At 35.6% G+C, this 18,737-nt stretch overlaps 1 protein-coding gene across 1 annotated transcript in view; it reads right to left on the minus strand.

The window, feature by feature from the left end:
* Positions 1 to 16,701, minus strand: part of LOC123526781 (adenylyltransferase and sulfurtransferase MOCS3-like) — a 34,974-nt gene extending 18,273 nt beyond the window's left edge. The window contains exons 1-4 of the mRNA XM_053520348.1: positions 16,455 to 16,701; positions 9,438 to 9,579; positions 6,190 to 6,282; positions 2,307 to 2,427 (exon numbers count right to left, since the gene is read on the minus strand). Coding sequence (XP_053376323.1) covers positions 2,307 to 2,427; positions 6,190 to 6,282; positions 9,438 to 9,579; positions 16,455 to 16,574 — 476 coding nt within the window. The 5' untranslated portion in view covers positions 16,575 to 16,701. The remainder of the gene's footprint in view (positions 1 to 2,306; positions 2,428 to 6,189; positions 6,283 to 9,437; positions 9,580 to 16,454) is intronic.
* Between the last annotated feature and the right edge of the window lie 2,036 nt (positions 16,702 to 18,737).

The following is an 18,737-nucleotide window of genomic DNA, read 5'->3' on the forward strand; positions in this document are numbered from 1 at the left end:
AACTCTTCAAACAGTTTAGAGTTAGGTTCAAAAGAATCATGGACAGACATAAATGGACAGATGGACAGACTCCAATATACCTCCTTTGAACTTCATCGGTGGGGGTATAATACTTGTAATTTTAATCAAACTAAAAAAGAGGACTCATATTACCATTTTATTAATTCAACTAACTTATTCCTAGAACATTTAAGTAATAAACTGCAACTAAAAAACTTGTTTACAAGGAAATTTTTAACCATAACCAAAAGTTATTTGCTCAAAATAAGTTTAAAGAATTCAATTTATGAAATCTCATGGACAATGCTGCTGCGTCAACTGGCAATACCAATTTATTGTCAATTTTCAGACTTTTGAAGTTGTATTTTACACTAGTTTTGCCAATTTCTCTTCTTTGTAGGAAAGAAATCGTTTTTCAAAGTGTGCCACGTTTTTCTTTCATCTTAATTACCAGACACTTTACAAAGAAAGATAACTACGACTAAGTATGTGTAACACCACTAAAATCTTAACTGATGTGAAGAGTTGAAAGTTGCGAATTTTTCAAGAACAGGGATAGCAATGCCTGTGTTTCTCTATTTGAATACAATATTGAGCATACAGAAAGAACAAAATTCCCGACTTTTTCCAGGTTTTTTGCTCTTTCTTCAAAATTCAAGTACATTCAAGGCCTTGAAAATGAAATGAAAAATTCAAGGACTTTTCCAGTTTTCCAGGAAGCGTGGGAACCCTGTTAGTAAGTCAGAGACAAAGATATCTAATGAATCTTGACAGGATTCCTGTGAGTTTGGACGGGATGAGCTAGCAGTAGAACACTAAAAAGTAGAATTTCAACCAATATTATTTTCAACTCAGATTCCTGGTTAATATTTATTTTTCACTCTCTTTTAAAGCAACACACACTCTGATTTTAAAGTGGTTTGTCTTCTACTGACAGAACAAACCAGTGACCATATAAAGTTCATGCTAATATTGATAAAAACAATGCATAGTGTTAGATAAAATTGCAATATACATTACTTTAAAAGATGCGATAGTTTTCAGCCAATCTCATTGAAATCTCAATAATTTTATCCTACTCTAGCTATATTAACAATCTCACACTAATCATAACTTCATCACTGCGCATAACATTACTTGGTACAGTAGAAGCTATATATTTTCTCATGAAACATCTTATTTTCAGCTATAAGAATGAATTAAATACAAAATTTATTGATTTTCACAAACCTGTCACTGCTCATGGTATGCATGACAAAAGATCACAGAGTGATCTTGGCGCCCACCATTGAGCCATTTTTGAATGTTCCAAATTTCAAGACTAGCTCAAGGTCAAAATCAAGGTCAAAGTTCATTTCGGTACACAAAACTGTGCATGTGGTCCATGCATGTGGTCCAAATTTGAAAGCTGTAGCTTGAGAAATGTGAAAGTAGGTCACTAGATCAATTTCAAGGTCAAATTTCATTTTGGTATACAAAACTATGCATGTGGTCCAAATTTGAAGGCTGTAGCTTGAGAAATGTGAAAGTAGGTCACTAGGTCAAAATCAAGGTCAAATTTCATTTAGGAACACAAAACTATGCATGTGGTCCAAATTTGAAACCTGTACCTTCAAAAATGTGAAAGTAGGTCACTAGGTCAATGTCAAGGTCAAAGTCTGTTTCGGTACACAAACCTATGCATGTGGTCCAAATTTGAAGGCTGTAGCTACAAAAATGTGAAAGTAGGTCACTTGGTCAAGATCAAGGTCAACTCATGTCAAGGTTCATCTTGCCACTCAAAACTATACATGTGGTCCAAATTTGAATGTTGTAGGTTATGGACAAGAAGATTTTCAAAGTTTTTCCCTATATAAGTCTATGTAAACCATGTGACCCCCAGGGCGGGGTCATATTTGACCCTAGGGGAATAAATTGAACAACCTTAATAGAGGACCACTAGATGATGTCACATACAAAATATCAAAGCCCTAGGCCCTGTGGTTTTGGACAAGAAGTGTTTCAAAGTTTTTCCCTATATAAATCTATGTAAATTATAAAAATAAACAAAGGGCCATAACTCATTTAAAAATAATAAATATAAATATAAATACATCATTCAAAGTTTGGTCAAAACCCTCCCAGTTGTTTCTGAGGAGATGCGATGAGAAATTGTTAACAGACGGACGACGGACCACGGATGCAGAGTGATTTGAATACTGATTGTCCCCATTTGCAATGATGGATAAATATAATGGATTTTGTGAAAATAAAAGAATATCCTAAATATATAAAATCTTTATAAAAGATAATATAGATATAAATACCCATTACAGGCTTGAGCTGCTGATAGACTTTTCTGTACACCGACCTTGGCCTCAGAGTGGAGAATTTGTCTGTGCAGGTTACTCAACTCCACCTCATCATAATCAACCAATCCGAGACAACCTGAAATATAACCACCACCTCTTCATACAACATATATCAAAGGCTGTAAATAATTAAGTTTACATACAACAACTACACATACTGAAATTGTAAGACTGATCTTGATGCATTGCTATATGTAACATATAACCGCACCATGAGAAAACCAACATAGTGCATTTGTGACCAGCATGAATCCAGACCAGCCTGCGCATCTGCGCTGTCTGGTCAGGATCCATGCTGTTCGCTTTCAAAGCCTATTGCAATTAGAAAAAAAGTGAACAGCATGGATCCTGATCAGACTTCGCGGATGCGCAGGCTGGTCTGGATTCATGCTGGTTGCAAACGCACTATGTTGGTTTTCTCATGGCACGGCTCATATTTTATTTCATACTACTATTTTGCACTACAGTCATATTCCTCTCTGCAACTGCTTAGAAGAATAATATTTCATAGGCCAAAGAAAAGGGCATTCATAACATTAAACATGAGTCTTGCAACAAAATACACTTGTTTAATTCTTTATGATGCATACAACAATATACATTCACAGTCAACATACGAGGGTCATCCAATAAGTTCTGATAATGGTCTTATAGTGAACAAATTATAACAAATAGTGTCATACCTGTACTATATTCCTTCAAAGTATTGACCCCTGCTTCGGATTACCGCATTTTACGTATAGCTGGCCTCAATTTCTCTTGCAAATTTTTTGCATAATACGTTCCGTTAACTGTCTGTCCAAGGGGAACATAGTCTGTGGCCAATACACCACCATTATCATATGCCATAATTGCCAGCTGTTTCAAATTTCCCTGTTTTCGTCAGAATTTTGCAGGCCTTGGTGACCCAGGAGTATGCCATTCGGAAGATTGTGATTTCAATTCAGGTTCATAGCTTCGTAACCACGTCTCACCTATAGCAACAATATGATTTAGGAACCTATCACTTTCATCTTCATACCGCTTTAAGTGTTTTTCTGCAACTACTACCCTGTTTGTCATTTGGTCTTGATTCAAGTGATGAGGGACCCACCTCGCAGAAACCCGCCACATTTTCAAATGACTCGTTTAAAATATCGTATGAACTGATCCATGAGTAATTCCAACACCCTCAGCTAACTCCTCACATCTATAACGTCTATCTTCATCCAAAAGTTTCTTTACTTTTTCAACATGAAACTTGTCTGTAGCTGCGATCGGTCGTCCGCTGCAGGGGTAATCAGAAATGTCAAAATTTTCTTCAGCAAAACATCTTATCCACCTATAAACTGTATTAAATGACACTGCAGTTCCACCACAAGCTTCTGATAAATTTTCATGGCTTTCCTTTCCTGTTTTCCCTCTCAAAAACTCAATTTTTATGTACGCACGCTGTTCAGCTTGGCTTACCGCTAAAGCGACGTCTAAATGACGTCACAGCATGATGACGTCATATGACGCACATGCACGTATTCGGCGTCAATTAATAGCGTAATAGTTAATGGCCATGCATGCCATGTTTTATTACTTTGCGATATAAGATGAAAAAGATATGGGACCATTATCAGAACTTATTGGATGGCCCTCATATATGGCAAGCCAACTGTCCAATAATTACATGAACCCTGGTTCACGGTTGAAAAACTAGGATTAACGATCGATAAACTAGGTTTTTCGAACGTAAAACTAGGTTTTTCAAATACTAACCTATATTTTCGAATGAAAACATCAGATACCGGGCGTAAACCACAGTTTATGCTCGTGAACCCAGGTTTACGTTCGATAAACTAGGTTTCTCGATTGAACTATGAATTTCGGTCGTTATCCTATGTTTACAACCGTAAACTTGGGTTTAAGAACGTGAACCTATGTTTACGAGCGTGAACTATGGTTTATGACGTTATCCTATGTTTTTGCTCGAAACAATAGGTTAGTATTTGAAAAACCTGGTTTTATGTTTGAAAAACCTGGTTTATCGAACGTAAACCTAAGTTCACACTCGTAAACCCAAGTTCACAATTGTAAACAAAGGTTCACGCTCGAAAATATAGGTTCAAGTCCGTAAACTATGGGTCACGGTCGTAAACATAGGTTCACGCCCGTAAACATAGGTTCATGGCCATAACCCATGTTCACGCCCGAAATTCATTGTTGATTCTATAATCCTAATATATCGACCGTAAACCATGGTTTACTTTTGATAAACTAGGTTTCTCGGTTGAACTATGAGTTTAGGTTGTTATCCTATGTTTACGATCGTTATCCTATGCTTACGCTCGTAAACCCCGGTTCACGCTCGTAAACCATTGTTTACGAACGTGAACCTATGTTTACGACCATGAACTGGGGTTTACAATCGTGAACCTACATTTACGAGCGTGAACTATGGTTTATGGCGTTATCCTATGTTTTCGCTCGAAAATATAGGTTAGTATTCGAAAAACCTAGTTTTACGTTCGAAAAACCTAGTTTATCGATCGTTAATCCTAGTTTTTCGACTGTGAACTAGGGTTCACGTAATTATTGGACTATTGGCTTGCCATATAGTTACAAATCGATAAACACGGTTTTACGTAGGTAAACTGTAGTTCACGGCCGTAAACCTAGGTTCATGCTCGTAATTATAGGTTCATGACCGAAATTGATAGTTGATTTCATAATCCTAGTATATCAATCGTAAACCATAGTTTACGTTCGATAAACTAGGTTTCTCGATTGAACTATGAATTTCGGTCGTTATCCTATGTTTACGACCATAAACTTGGGTTTACAAATGTGAACCTACGTTTACGAGCGTGAACTGTCGTTTATCCTATGTTTTCACTCGAAACAATAGGTTAGTATTTGAAAAACCTGGTTTTACGTTTGAAAAACCTGGTTTATCGAACGTAAACCTAAGTTCACACTCGTAAACCCAAGTTCACATTCGTAAACATAGGTTCACACTTGAAAATATAGGTTCAGGTCTGTAAACTATGGTTCACAGTCGTAAACATAGGTTCATGGTTGTAAACCCATGTTCACGCCCGAAATTCATTTTTGATTCTATAATCCTAATATATCGACCGTAAACCATGATTTACGTTTGATAAACAAGGTTTCTCGATTGAACTATGAGTTTCGGTCGTTATCCTATGTTTACGATTGTTATCCTATGTTTACGCTCGTAAACCCCGGTTCACGCTCGTAAACCATAGTTTATGAACGTGAACCTATGTTTACGACCGTGAACTGGGGTTTACAATCGTGAACCTACATTTACAAGCGTGAACTATGGTTCATAGCGTTATCCTATGTTTTTGCTCGAAAATATAGGTTAGTATTCGAAAAACCTAGTTTTACGTTCGAAAAACCTAGTTTATCGATCGTTCATCCTAGTTTTTCGACCGTAAACTAGGGTTCACGTAATTACTGGACAATTGGCTTGCCATACTCGTATGTCAGTAGCAATGTGTACATACCTATTCCAGCTGCTGCAAGATATACTGCTGCAAAAAAACCAGGACTTCCAGCACCAGTGACACTATGACAAGGTATATACAACTGAACCGGCCTTAGCAGCCACCTGTATTACACAGCCACTTACCTTTGGTAGCCTTTTGGCTAAAATCCCAAATTGACTCTGTTCTCATTTCAACTTGTTATAGCAGTCATCTGACTTAAACCACCACATTGTATGGCTTCCTTGGCCGGCTGCTTGACACAGGTTTGACTGTATATTCCAGCAGCTGTAAGATGCAATGGGTGACAAAATATACACAAGTATTCTAGGATACATTCCATCACAATGTGTACATACCTATTCCAGCTGCTGCAAGATACACTCCTGCAGGACAACCAAGACCTCCGGCACCAACAATCAGAACTGATGTATTACTCAGTGATACCTGTCCTGCAAAAAGAATTACAATCAAAATCTCTTTAGAATGATATATCATCTGTACCCTTTTGCTTCATTCTGCTTTTTTTATTGTTTATGCTTGCACACAAAAAAAAGCCTTTATCATCATCACATCTATTACCATTAGTTATAGAAATCCCTTTAATTTAAAATTAGTTTCAGGTCTTTTTGGACAGTACCATTTAGTTTTTTAAAGGGGTTTTCAATGAAACTTTACTGATTTAATAGCGAACAGTGCAGACCATGATCAGCCTGCACTGGTTGCAAAGGCAGTGGGGTTTGAAGGATAGTTGTACTAAGAAACATTATTAACAAGTGAATGAAGTATTGCCATGCAATACAAAGTCCCCTACTGGAAGGCACCTAATTTTCTCTACTGCAGTATAACATAATGAACTGATATCTGTCAATGATGTATAAACAATATTGTACTATATATACAATATGTTATAACAAAACACTTGGATTAAAATTTATATATATAAAAACCTACAGTTGTTTTCATATTGAATTTTTTTGGCTGATTATAAAAATGTTATCATGTAAATTATTTATAGTAACAACAAAGGGAAATTAATCTTTAAAAAAAAAAAAAAAAAAAAAAAAAAAAAAAAAAAAAAATCTATATAATACAAGTCCACAAGAAACTCTTTACCAGGTAGAGATAGGTCAAAAGACACCTAAAAATTGGATGTAACATGCATGCTGTACCACAGAAAAGTGGTCTCGATTTTTCTCTACCGCCAGTAATAAAAAAGTTACAATAAAATCTATTTATAGTAAAAACAAAGGGACGTAATTCTAAAAACAAGGGTGCCTCATGGTGGTGAACATTTGGTCCAAGTTACATCAAAATCCCTCCATGCATGAAGAAGAAATGTCCCGTACAAAGTCATTCTTGAATTTGACCTTTGACCTCTAAATATGACCTTGACCTTAGACCTAGGGACCTGGTTCTTGCGCATGACATGTTGTCTCATCCAGGGGAATATTTGTGCCAACTGATATCTAAATCCTGCTTTGCATGACAAAGTTATAGACCGGACAGGAAAAAATCCTCTTGACCTTTGATCTCAAAGTGTGACCTTGACATTTAAGCTAGGGTATTGGGTGTTGCGCATGACACGTCGTCTCATCATGGGAAACATTTATGCCAAGTAATATTGTAATCCCTTGATGGATGACAGAGTTCTGGATCGGACAGGGCAAAAACCTTATTGCCCTTTGACCTCCAATTGTGACCTTGACCTTTGAGCTAAGGGTCTGGGCTTTGCGCATGACATGTTGTCTCATCATGGGGAACATTTGTGCCAAGTAATATTAAAATCCCTTCATGGATGGCAGAGTTATGGACGGGACAGGAAAAAAAACTCTGTTGACCTTTGACCCCCAATTGTGACCTTGACCTTTGAGCTAGGGGTCTGGGATTTGCGCATGACACGTCGTCTCATCATGGGGAACACTTGTGCTAAGTGATATTAAAATTCCTTAATGAATGTCAGAGTTATGGACCGGACACGAAACAGACCCTGTTCATGCTATGTTAACATTTGACTGCTAAGTGTGACCTTGACCTTTGAGCTAGGGGTCTGAAAGTTGTGCATGACACATCGTCTTATAATGAGGTACATTTGTGCCAAGTAATATTAAAATCCCTTCATAGATGGGAAAGTTATGGACCGGACAGGAAAAAAGCCTTGTTGACCTTTGACCTCCAATTGTGACCTTGACCTTTAAGCTAGGGGTCCAGGTTTTGCGCATGACACGTCGTCTCCTCATGGGGAACATTTGTGCAAAGTAATATTAAAATCTCTTCATGGATGGGAGAGTTATGGACCGGACAGGAAAAAAGCCCTGTTGACCTTTGACCTCCAATTGTGACCTTGACCTTTGAGCTAGGGGTCCGGGATTTGCGCATGACACATCATCTCATCATGGGGAACATTTGTGCCAAGTATTACTAAAATCCCTTCAAGGATGGGAGAGTTGTGGACCGGACAGGAAAAAAGCCCTGTTGACCTTTGACCTCCAATTGTGACCTTGACCTTTGAGCTAGAGGTCCGGGTTTTGCGCATGACACGTCGTCTCATCATGGGGAACATTTGTGCCAAGTAATATTAAAATCCCTTCATGGATGGCAGAGTTATGGACCGGACACGAAATTGCGGACGGACGGACGGACAGACGGACGGACGGACGGACGGACGGAATGACGGAAAAGTGCATTCCTATAGTCCCCGAAACTGGTTTTCAACCAGTAGGGGACTAATAAATATAAGTGAAATTTAGAAGCGTGCCATAAAACATTAATCATCTAACCCCAGTGACCTTAAACTTCAGGATACATGACCCTAAACTACAAGATGTCTATCTATTACTAAGGGTTTTATGATAATAGGTTAAGAAGATACAGTGACATTGAGAAGCTTGCCATAAAGATGTAAACTGCACCATTACAATATTTGACCTCAGTGACTATGACCTTAAGGATACCTGACCCCAAGCTAACAGATGTCAGCCCTTTAATAAGACAAGTTCCATTGATAAAAGGGGCAGCAGTTAGGAAGAGATGGTGCAATTGAGAAGTTCTCTATTCTTCCAATAGTTAAGCAAGTATTGGGGATAGAGTAACAGACCTTGTGTCATATGATATGAGTGATGATCTGAATCAACCACAGTAAGTCTGATCATCATTGTAATAACTGAGATAAAGTGTAAGAGCATCAAAACAAGCTTTGGACAGTTTGCTAAAAAAAAGGTGACAAAAGAAAATCTGCAACTTTTGGCAAAATATTTCACATGTAAGTGTGCAAATAACTGTTGGGAATGATTCAATAAATCTTTTGTTGATGGAAACTAATATTTTGATAAGAAATCTGGCCAAATTTTGATTAAATATGTCCAACATTTTTTATCCACAGTTGGAGAGAAATTTTCATCAAAAGTTGAGAAAATCTATACACTTTTTTTTTATTGTGACCACAACCCCAAATACCCCTCTTCATCTTATAAAACTTGACCAACATTTGCCAAAGTGTTCTGCAGTTATTGATCAGAAAAAAGTGTATACTGACAGACCAACAGGAGCAAAACAAATACCACCTGGCTGCCTCCTTTGAAGGGGGAGCATAAAATTCTCTGCATACCTTTCACACCTATCTCAGGTAAAATAAGCTGTCTACTGTATCTCAAAATTTCACCATTACTCAATTTTGATTTATGCTGGCATGGCTTCTGTAAGTTTTCAACATCAGATTCCGAATAGACTTCTTTTGGCGCTGTTTCTAACTAAAATTATATATTACAATTTATCTTAGTAAGAAAAGATCCAGAGATAATATTTTAAAGGCACTTACCTCCAGAATGTACCACAACAAAAACAAGAGATTTTTTTAGACATAAGAAAATTATAGTTATATTTCTTAAGAAGGCTTTGAAACTTGTTGAATTAGTTGCTTTTACTACTATTTTCATTCGAAATTGAAAAGGGTTTGTAATGGGTATTAAATGAAGCTAAATTGCCTTGATTATAAAGCTTTATATTTAACAACAATATTCCTCCATGGTGTATTGGTCAAGGAAAATTTCAATTGCTGCTGCGACCGGGTTTTGATTCACACTTATTGTATTATTTGGTGTTTTGAAGATAATTTAGAAACAACTAGATGTGTGTCCATTTTATTAAGGCAAAGAACATAGGTGCCGTCCCACTCCTGTCACTGTACATGGTTTTATGACTCAAGGTTCAATATTTTTTAAAGCTGTTTGCAACACAAACTTAAGAACTTTATGTGTAATTTTCAGTTAGTGAAGGGCCAAAACTCTGGCCTAGCTGAGTAAACTCCCAAAGAGAACACTTGATGCAAAACTTCTAAGTCAAATACTTTTTGAGATACAAGTTACATAAACTTTACTAGGTCAAGGGCTATAACTCTGGTCTGAGTGATATATATGTGCACAACTGCACATGCAAAATGATATTCCTGTAATGTTTCATAATATTGTCACAAACATTTTTTGAGATACATGCGACACAAACTTAGGCCCTTTTTATGCCTATTTTAGACTAAGTTAAGGGTCATAACTCTGGTCTGACTGTGTGAGATTCCAATTAAAACCCCTGGTGCACTGCTTCCCCTGCAGAATAATCCTGTGAGGTTTGATGTCTCTGTGTCAAAATTACTTTTAGAGATATGAATGATACAAATTCAGATGGACGGAATTTCCTACATATGTGGCTACTCTATTGTTCTTTTAGTCATGTAAAGGAAAACAGCCATACAAAAGCTTATGGAATGAATGACATCAAAGAAAAAGTACAGTTACCTATTGTTCCTATAGCCACCTAAGTATGCAAATGTGAGTTTGGACGGACACATGGATGGAAGGACAAGGGAAACTCTAAGTGCCCCCCTCACATGGGGGGGCATATAAAAACAAGAGGGTCATGATGACCCTGAATTGCTCACCTGAGTAATATGAGCTACATGTTTCAAATGTCAAACTGGTAAAATGTTAAGAAAGTCAGTAGGTAACATTCATGGTCAATGAAATTCAGTTTTACGATTTGTGTGCAAAACTGTGTAAGTCTTCAAAATTTCAAGGCTGTATCTTAAAAAACAAGTAAGTAGGTCAGTGGATCAGGGTCACAATCAAGTGACATCATAATATTACTTGGGGTCATCAGGTAATTATAATTAGTCTTGGAAATAGGATCAGATGATTTTTTAAGTATTTTTCCTATATAACTCACATAATAACTAAGTGACCCCAGGGCAGGGCCTCTTTTAACCCCAGGGGCATAATTTGAACAATTTTGGTAGAGGACTACTAGACAATGCATCATACCACATATCAAAAGCCTAGGTCGTATGATTTCTGACAAGAAGATTTTTAAAGCTTTTTCCTATATAAGTCTATATAAAACTTGGGACCCCCAGGGCAGGGCCTCTATTCACCAAAGGGATACAATTTGAAAAATTTTGGTTGAGGACCATAAGACAATGCTACAAACCAAATATCAAAGGTCTGAGAGTTGTGGTTTCAGACAAGAAGATTTTTAAACTTTTTTCCTATATAAGTCTCTGTAAAACTTGCGACCCCCGGGGCCGGGCCATATTTGACCCTAGGGGGTTAATTTGAATAATCTTGGTAGAGAACCACTAGATGATGCTATATACCAAATATCAAAGCCCTAGGCCATGTGGTTTTGTACAAGAAGATTTTCAAAGTTTTCCCTATATAACTCTATATAAACCATGTGACCCCCGGGGCAGGGCCATATTTGACCCTAGGGGGATAATTTGAATAATCTTGGTAGAGGACCACTAGATGATGCTACATACCAAATATCAAAGCCCTAGGCCATGTGGTTTTGTACAAGAAGATTTTCAAAGTTTTCCCTATATAAGTCTTTATAAACCATGTGACCCCCGGGGTGGGGCCATATTTGACCCTAGGGGGATAATTTGAATAATTTTGGTAGAGGACCACTAGATGATGCTACATACCAGATATCAAAGCCCTAGGCCCTGTGGTTTTGGAAAAGAAGATTTTAAAAGTTTTTCCTTTCAGTTGCCATGGCAACCAGAATTCTGCATGGAATTCAATTCTTTGAACAATTTTGAAAGGGGGCCACCCAAGGATCATTCCTGTGAAGTTTGGTGTAATTCTGCCCAGTGGTTTTCAAGAAGTAGATTTTTTTAGGAAATGTTGATGGAAGGACGACGGACGACGCATGCCGCACGCCGGACATTGAGCAGTCACAATAGCTCACTATGAGCCTTTGGCTCATGGTGAACTAAAAACTCATGTTCTGATGTTCAAAACTGATTAAAAACTTCATTTTTAAAGAATGATCATTTTAGCCAAAATCTGGAGGTCAATGCCTTTAAAAGCTCACAGCCTTCCAGTCTTAGCCAGGTTTCCTCTTCTTGTTATTCGTCAGTAGCATTTTTATATCATCATTATTATGTAAACAACTAGTTTTCAACCTGCAGAGTTGAATGCGTTTGTCCTTATAGTTTCTGAGAAACATACTTATGTGCAAAACTCGCACTCCTTTTTGACATCCATATTAGATTTTACAAACATGATGGATAAAGAGCAACCAAAGTAAACAGGTGGGTTCAACTTTAGTTTAGTAATGGTGTCATTATGACTTAACTATACTGAGATTTGTCAACCAGATTATGGTGAAACAAATTTGACAAATCTGTAAGTGCCAAACTCGGTCACTGATAAGAAATTAATCTTATTTTAATAAATTGAAAGTTATTTTACATGTACTCAAATCGATTTGACTTTTCAACCATATCTCATACCATAGTTTTATGATTTTTAAGAAAATATGTATTTTTTAGATTTTTCACATCTAATCATAGACTAATGCCTTAACTAAAATCTCATTTGAAGTTTTTACATGAATATATTTAATCAACTGGAGCAAGTAAGTCTGACCAGTTTTATTATGACATTTCTGGATTTTTTTAATGTCTTTGTTTTCCTAACAGTAAAATGCAGATATGGGTAAGGTTTTATGAGAGGGATCCAAGCAACTATAAAATATCAGATCATAAAATAAGCCATCCTGATAAGCCGAACATTTAGTAAGGCTATAATATCCGGAAAAAGGAGGACCATTCTCCTAGACAATCCCTAACAGGTTTGTCTATGGATATGGATCCATATCTCTTGAATCAGATTCTTGAGGTACAGATTAAAAAATTTGTACCCCACTTAGACTTTCCAAAACTTTACTACAGTGCTTTAGCGGTATAGCGGATAGCTAACTAATTTTTCCTGTATTCCAATTCAAAGAAATGAAATTTAGTAGTTTTTTTCTGTATATTGGACAGAAAACACCTATATTTTTCAAAACATTCAGCTTTTAAACAGAAATTCATGTGTTTTTTTTTTCTCTCCATGCCATATTTTACATATGCCCTGATTTAGGGTGTACAGGATAGCTTTGGTAATTTTTTCCATTATTAGTTTAAAATCCACATCTAAACAAACTTTCCAATATATTTTTCACTATAAATCAGAATAATAAGGTATCACCTTTACAAAAACTTTCAGCTTTTTAAACTTCTATCAAATACTTTAAAATTAATTTCAATTACTGACATTTTTTACACACACACTGATTTAGTCAGTAGAGGATAGCTTGAATTTTCATCTGATGACATATGAAAAATAACACAAAAAGCAAACATTTAAAATGTATGTCAGAATATCTGTCTGCATGTCAGTAAAAGAATGATATGAAATTTATACAATAATTCAAGTCTAGATATGAAATTTCTAAACCTATCCTCTATACACTAAAATCCACTATACAGTGAACTCGCCTATTCAGGGTTCAAATTTAGGCAAGCATACAAGCTAAATGCTAGTGGAATTTTAAAATAGCTAGTGGGTTTGAAATGTACTAGCTAATTTCAGCTGGTCAATAATAAAACATTAGCAAATGTCTTCAGAGCTTTAAATAATAAAGTTTAATTGTTTTGAAGGTACACATTTTGCTCATGAAAGGAATGTTATCATTCATGTTTATGATATTTTATTGTTCAACAGAAATGGCACAAGTTATTTTAAGCTAATAGAATATATTTTTGTTTGTGACTGGCTACTAACAGAGATCAATCAGTAAGTTTTGGCTAGTAAAATATTAATAGTGTAATTAAATATTATTAACTTTAGCCGGTAGCTTTTCATTTTAGCTAGTGATCAAAAAGGGCAACATGTCCAAATGCCCATATATTTTTCGTATGCGGAAATCTGACGAATGTAAACAAAAGTGTCGGATTCAAGAGGCGCTTGCATTCCAACTTTTTAACAAAATGAAAGGAAAGAGAGATTAAACAGAAGAAAACTTTACGCTCTTTCCAGTCATATATGACACATTAAAAACAACTTGACCATTGAGATGCCTCGAGAGGAAATAAAGATGGCATACATTGTGCGTATTCCGAATCACACATTTGCAGTTCTGTTCTGCTGCATGTTGTTTAAAGATTGCAGAAAAAATTGTTGATTCAATGTGTCCAAAATATTAATTTATGTTATTATTTTTACCCATGGCCAGATGTTAAAGAAAAGGGCGGAGATATTATTATACCATGTGACTATTTTATTCACACGAAGGACAAGACCGCCCACATGACTGTTTTAAAACAGCATATTTCAGAAATGCCAGAGAAGGATGTCATGGCTATCGTTTAATTCACTGCATGTGTCATTGAGATGTGTTTATAAACAATATAGTTGTTTATTTAAACCAACATCTTTGCAACTTCAACAGAGTAAATCGTTAATAAAGTTTAACATGTAATTATCTATGTGGTTTGTTTTTAACATGTTATTTAACAGTTATTTTGTCATTTCTATGTATGTATACATGTGACAAACTCATGAGCTAAATAGTCATTGTTTGACGTCAATAGTTCAGATTAAACTGCATTAACTAGTTACTAGACTTCTAGTTCTATAGAGGGTTGTCCAAAGATTCATTGTTGACATGGTGTATAAATGGTAAAATGGTAACTTATATAATATTTCCACATAGTTTGATGGAAACCAAACAGTTACTTTACACTGGCCTTAAATGCGATTATTTCTATTCCTAACATAAAATAATTTTAGTTTTCGTTAAATTCGTTTCAAGACTGTAGTTTTATGTTGTTGTGGATACGTAATTAGAAAACCATTTCAGACAATTTCAGCTTTTAAGATGAAATTTATATTTTGAATATAAACCTGACGAAATAAAACAAGAAAAATTTAAAAACTGGTTCGGAAAGGGCAAGTTCACTGTACCCTACTGATACTGATGATAAACCTGGACAGATGATAAAGTTGACCACCTTGGAAATATTCGACTGCAATTGGTTATTTATATAACTGAACACACAATCTAATAGCAACCACTTACAGCACCAACTGATGTAAACAAAAACAAAATTGGTAAATATTCTGTATAAATAAATGACTTAAATTTATCTGTTTAAAAATATTTATCCAAAATTACTGGGGAAGAGGGTGTCTTTTACACATACTCACTGTCAACACATAAAGGCCTGACATTGGGTCACTTTCTATTATTTGATCCGGAATGACTGCTGTGCACAGCATTTTTGGGAAAGTTTCAATATGATACTATGAGGAAAATTTTGTAAATGCCAAAGTGGTTGAATTTATCATCAGTCAACGTTCGTACAGTCCCAATTTTACTACATTTTACATACAACTTTCAGGGCGTCACTTCATGTAAGTTTGCTTACTAAATATAAATTTGAATTATGTAAAGTTTTCAGCAAATGTTAAGCTTTATTTTGATATCAACCACTGATAACAATTTGCAGAAATAAAAAAGTTACAGGTAAAAAACCTCATTTTCTGTCCGGGTTTTATCATCAGTACCAGTAAAGCACTGTTGTAAGAATAGGAAGAGTATTATAAACCTAAAATGGTAGAAATGAAAAACTTATTGTAAGTGACTAGTTTTTGAAAAAAAGATTGGCAAGAAGATTCTATAAAACTAATGTCGACTGGATTTAAGGCGTATAGATTCTAGGTTATCACTCTTCTATAAGATTCATCATGATCTGGTCACTATCCAAATCGTAGATTACCTGACCCCAATGACCTGCTGTGTCCGCTATGGCCATTCCCTAAGTTATAGGTTAAAAAAAACGTTAATTACTGCAACCGCTGACTAATACTTGTAAGTTTTCTTATATGTACCATTGGAAAAAACTTCCCCCCAGTGTCGCCCACCTCCCTACCCTAGAGCAGATCAGTGCTGCAGTTTGCAGCCTAGAGCATGTCTGGCCCTAGTTACATGTATCCTGCAAACTCAAGTTTTAACCTTTTTATATCACCAAATTCATTTTTAGTTTCTTCCAATCTAAAATTTATATCACTATTTTCTTTCTCTTTTTGATTTTGATGCGCAGAACATCTATGTTCCTGCAAGGGGTTTGACGTCAACAGCAGATAGATAGATTAATCCAATACTGAAACCTGTATATATATAAATCTTTTTATCCGAAAAATAAATACATCCGAAATCCCTAAAAAATATCAACGTCTCAAAAAAGCTTACTACCATCTTACTAATGATTTATAAAGACAGGATTGTTTGTAAAAAGCACACTCACATTCTTTAAGCGATCAATTTCACGATCTTTTTCTGCGATAATTGATAAAAGATTAGATATTTCTTCTGCTTCTCGTGTTGCCATCTTTGTCAGTAAAACGCTCATTAGATTCTGCAACATCCAAGCGCCTTGATATCTCCCAAACTAAAAAGTATTTTTGTTTTTCAAACACACGAGGTTCCGGTTCTTTCACAAAAAAACAAAAACAAAAAAAAAACAAAAAAAAAACGTATTTTTTTTTATTTCTCTAAACTCTCTTAACTGATCAGGCCTACCTACAAAAAAATAGGCCACGTTTAACAGCTCTGGGTAACCTCCTTTATACTCTATATACCATGCCATATGGGACCTGGCTAAAATTCAGCTTAGGAGATGTTTATACACTTTATGGATGCGAGCGTCAGAAGTTAAAAATAGTTTCAGTTAAGTTATAGTAGCTGGAACTAGATGTGTAACACACTGGGCCGGTGTGAGCTAGAGGGAATTAAATGTGTCACAGACTTGGCAAAAATTGATGATGACTATAAGACCTTTAAATTTATTATTTCAAAAGTCTTATCTTACCTGTTTAGAGCTAGAGGTTTTTAAAAAAGACCTTTTCAAAATGTGTATGTTTCTATACCTTCATTACATAATAAAATAACTTGAAGCCTTATATGTCACCTTAATCGGGTCCGCATCTCAATATTTGCAGGGTTTTAATTATATTATAAAATCCCTGATATAGTTAAATATGTGTAGTCACATAATATGAGTCACATAGCGTACGTACGTCTATCTAACACACAAAGTATAATTTTAATATGGTAAACGAAACAGTCTTATAAAATCCGTGAAAAGATCCTTTGGAAGCATAGAACACAACCAAGTAGCCTGATAGCAGACTCGGGGTGATCGTGTCTGTTCATCAGATGTAATGAAAAGTGCAGCTTCCCTCAAACCCGATAGTTTCGGCTTGAAACCGGCTTGGAACTCTATTATAGTAAAAGAGAATGTACTCCATGATCCCAAAAGGACCATAACAGCACTGAGTTAGTATACTTGTTAAAAAATATGTGCAATCTTTTAAGTAGCAAATTATCCTACATCGACAGCTTTTGTATCTTTATTTTAAACCTTACGCAAATATTGTGCAAAGAACATGTATCTTTCAGATACTTTAATTGTACTTAATGCCCATAGAATAAGGAACTGTATATGCGGGCGAATATGTTTTTAATAGCCATTTATTCTTATTTCTCTACAAGGACTAAGTCATCATTAACTCAAGACATGTTTGCACTCCTCAATTACAAAATAAGAAGGCGATAGTAGTATATCAGAAACAAAAATCAGTAAAAATAATTGTAATGTATTGATAAATGACGTTTATTTGCTCTTTAACCATTTTTTTTTGTGTGTTTCCTAACAATTCTAAATATCCATATATAGCCTCTGGGCATTGTCGTTAACATTACTCAAACATTCAACTATTAGTGATACGGATAACAGCTGAAGGATCACCGAAGATACAGCCTACGTCTTGATAAATAGTAGCTTATACGATGTAACCCATATAGGAGACCCGTATGCAAAACTTTTAGTAATGTTAGTGGGAGCGGATAGCATGCAGTATAATGAAGACACTTCAATTCTAGAAGCTTCCCTCGTTCTTAAGCGCGCCAGATGTAAGGCACCCATACGCTGGCATTTTGATATAGATCGAGAGGAAAATACAAAATATTTGTTTTGATGAAAACATTGAAAAATCAAAATAACCCTCCCGAGATAATTTTTTTTTAATCGATCAGTCACATTTTTACTGCATTACAACTAATTCCTTATTGAGAGTTATTCAAATCCTGCATGTACTAATTTATGGAGCCCTCGCAATGCATTAAAATAGTTACAAGTAAATCATTCAAGTCTGTAATAAACAAAGCAAAACTAATTGGAAATAATTTTGAGTTCGTTACTCTACATACTTTGCAAGGATGTAATCGCAAATCCTTTGGGTCAGGACCCGCTTCATCCGACTCTGTCAACTGTTAGCCAATATATTTTACCATTTTAACATGAACTGGAAACTAGGGCGAGCATAGAACATGTTTTGTTTCAATATCAGCATGATTTAAAATACACATTTTACAACCAATACTCTTTATATTACAAGACAGGCAAGTATGAAATTCACATTGAGTCAACTTTTAAATTAACACCTATTCCGTCAAATGACACCCGATATGACAACTGAAATTTAGCTTCCGAAGAGGGATCGGATAACTTTCATAATTAATCATTTTT

This window comes from Mercenaria mercenaria, chromosome 1 (genome assembly GCF_021730395.1).
Source record: "Mercenaria mercenaria strain notata chromosome 1, MADL_Memer_1, whole genome shotgun sequence".
NCBI classification, from domain to species: domain Eukaryota; kingdom Metazoa; phylum Mollusca; class Bivalvia; order Venerida; family Veneridae; genus Mercenaria; species Mercenaria mercenaria.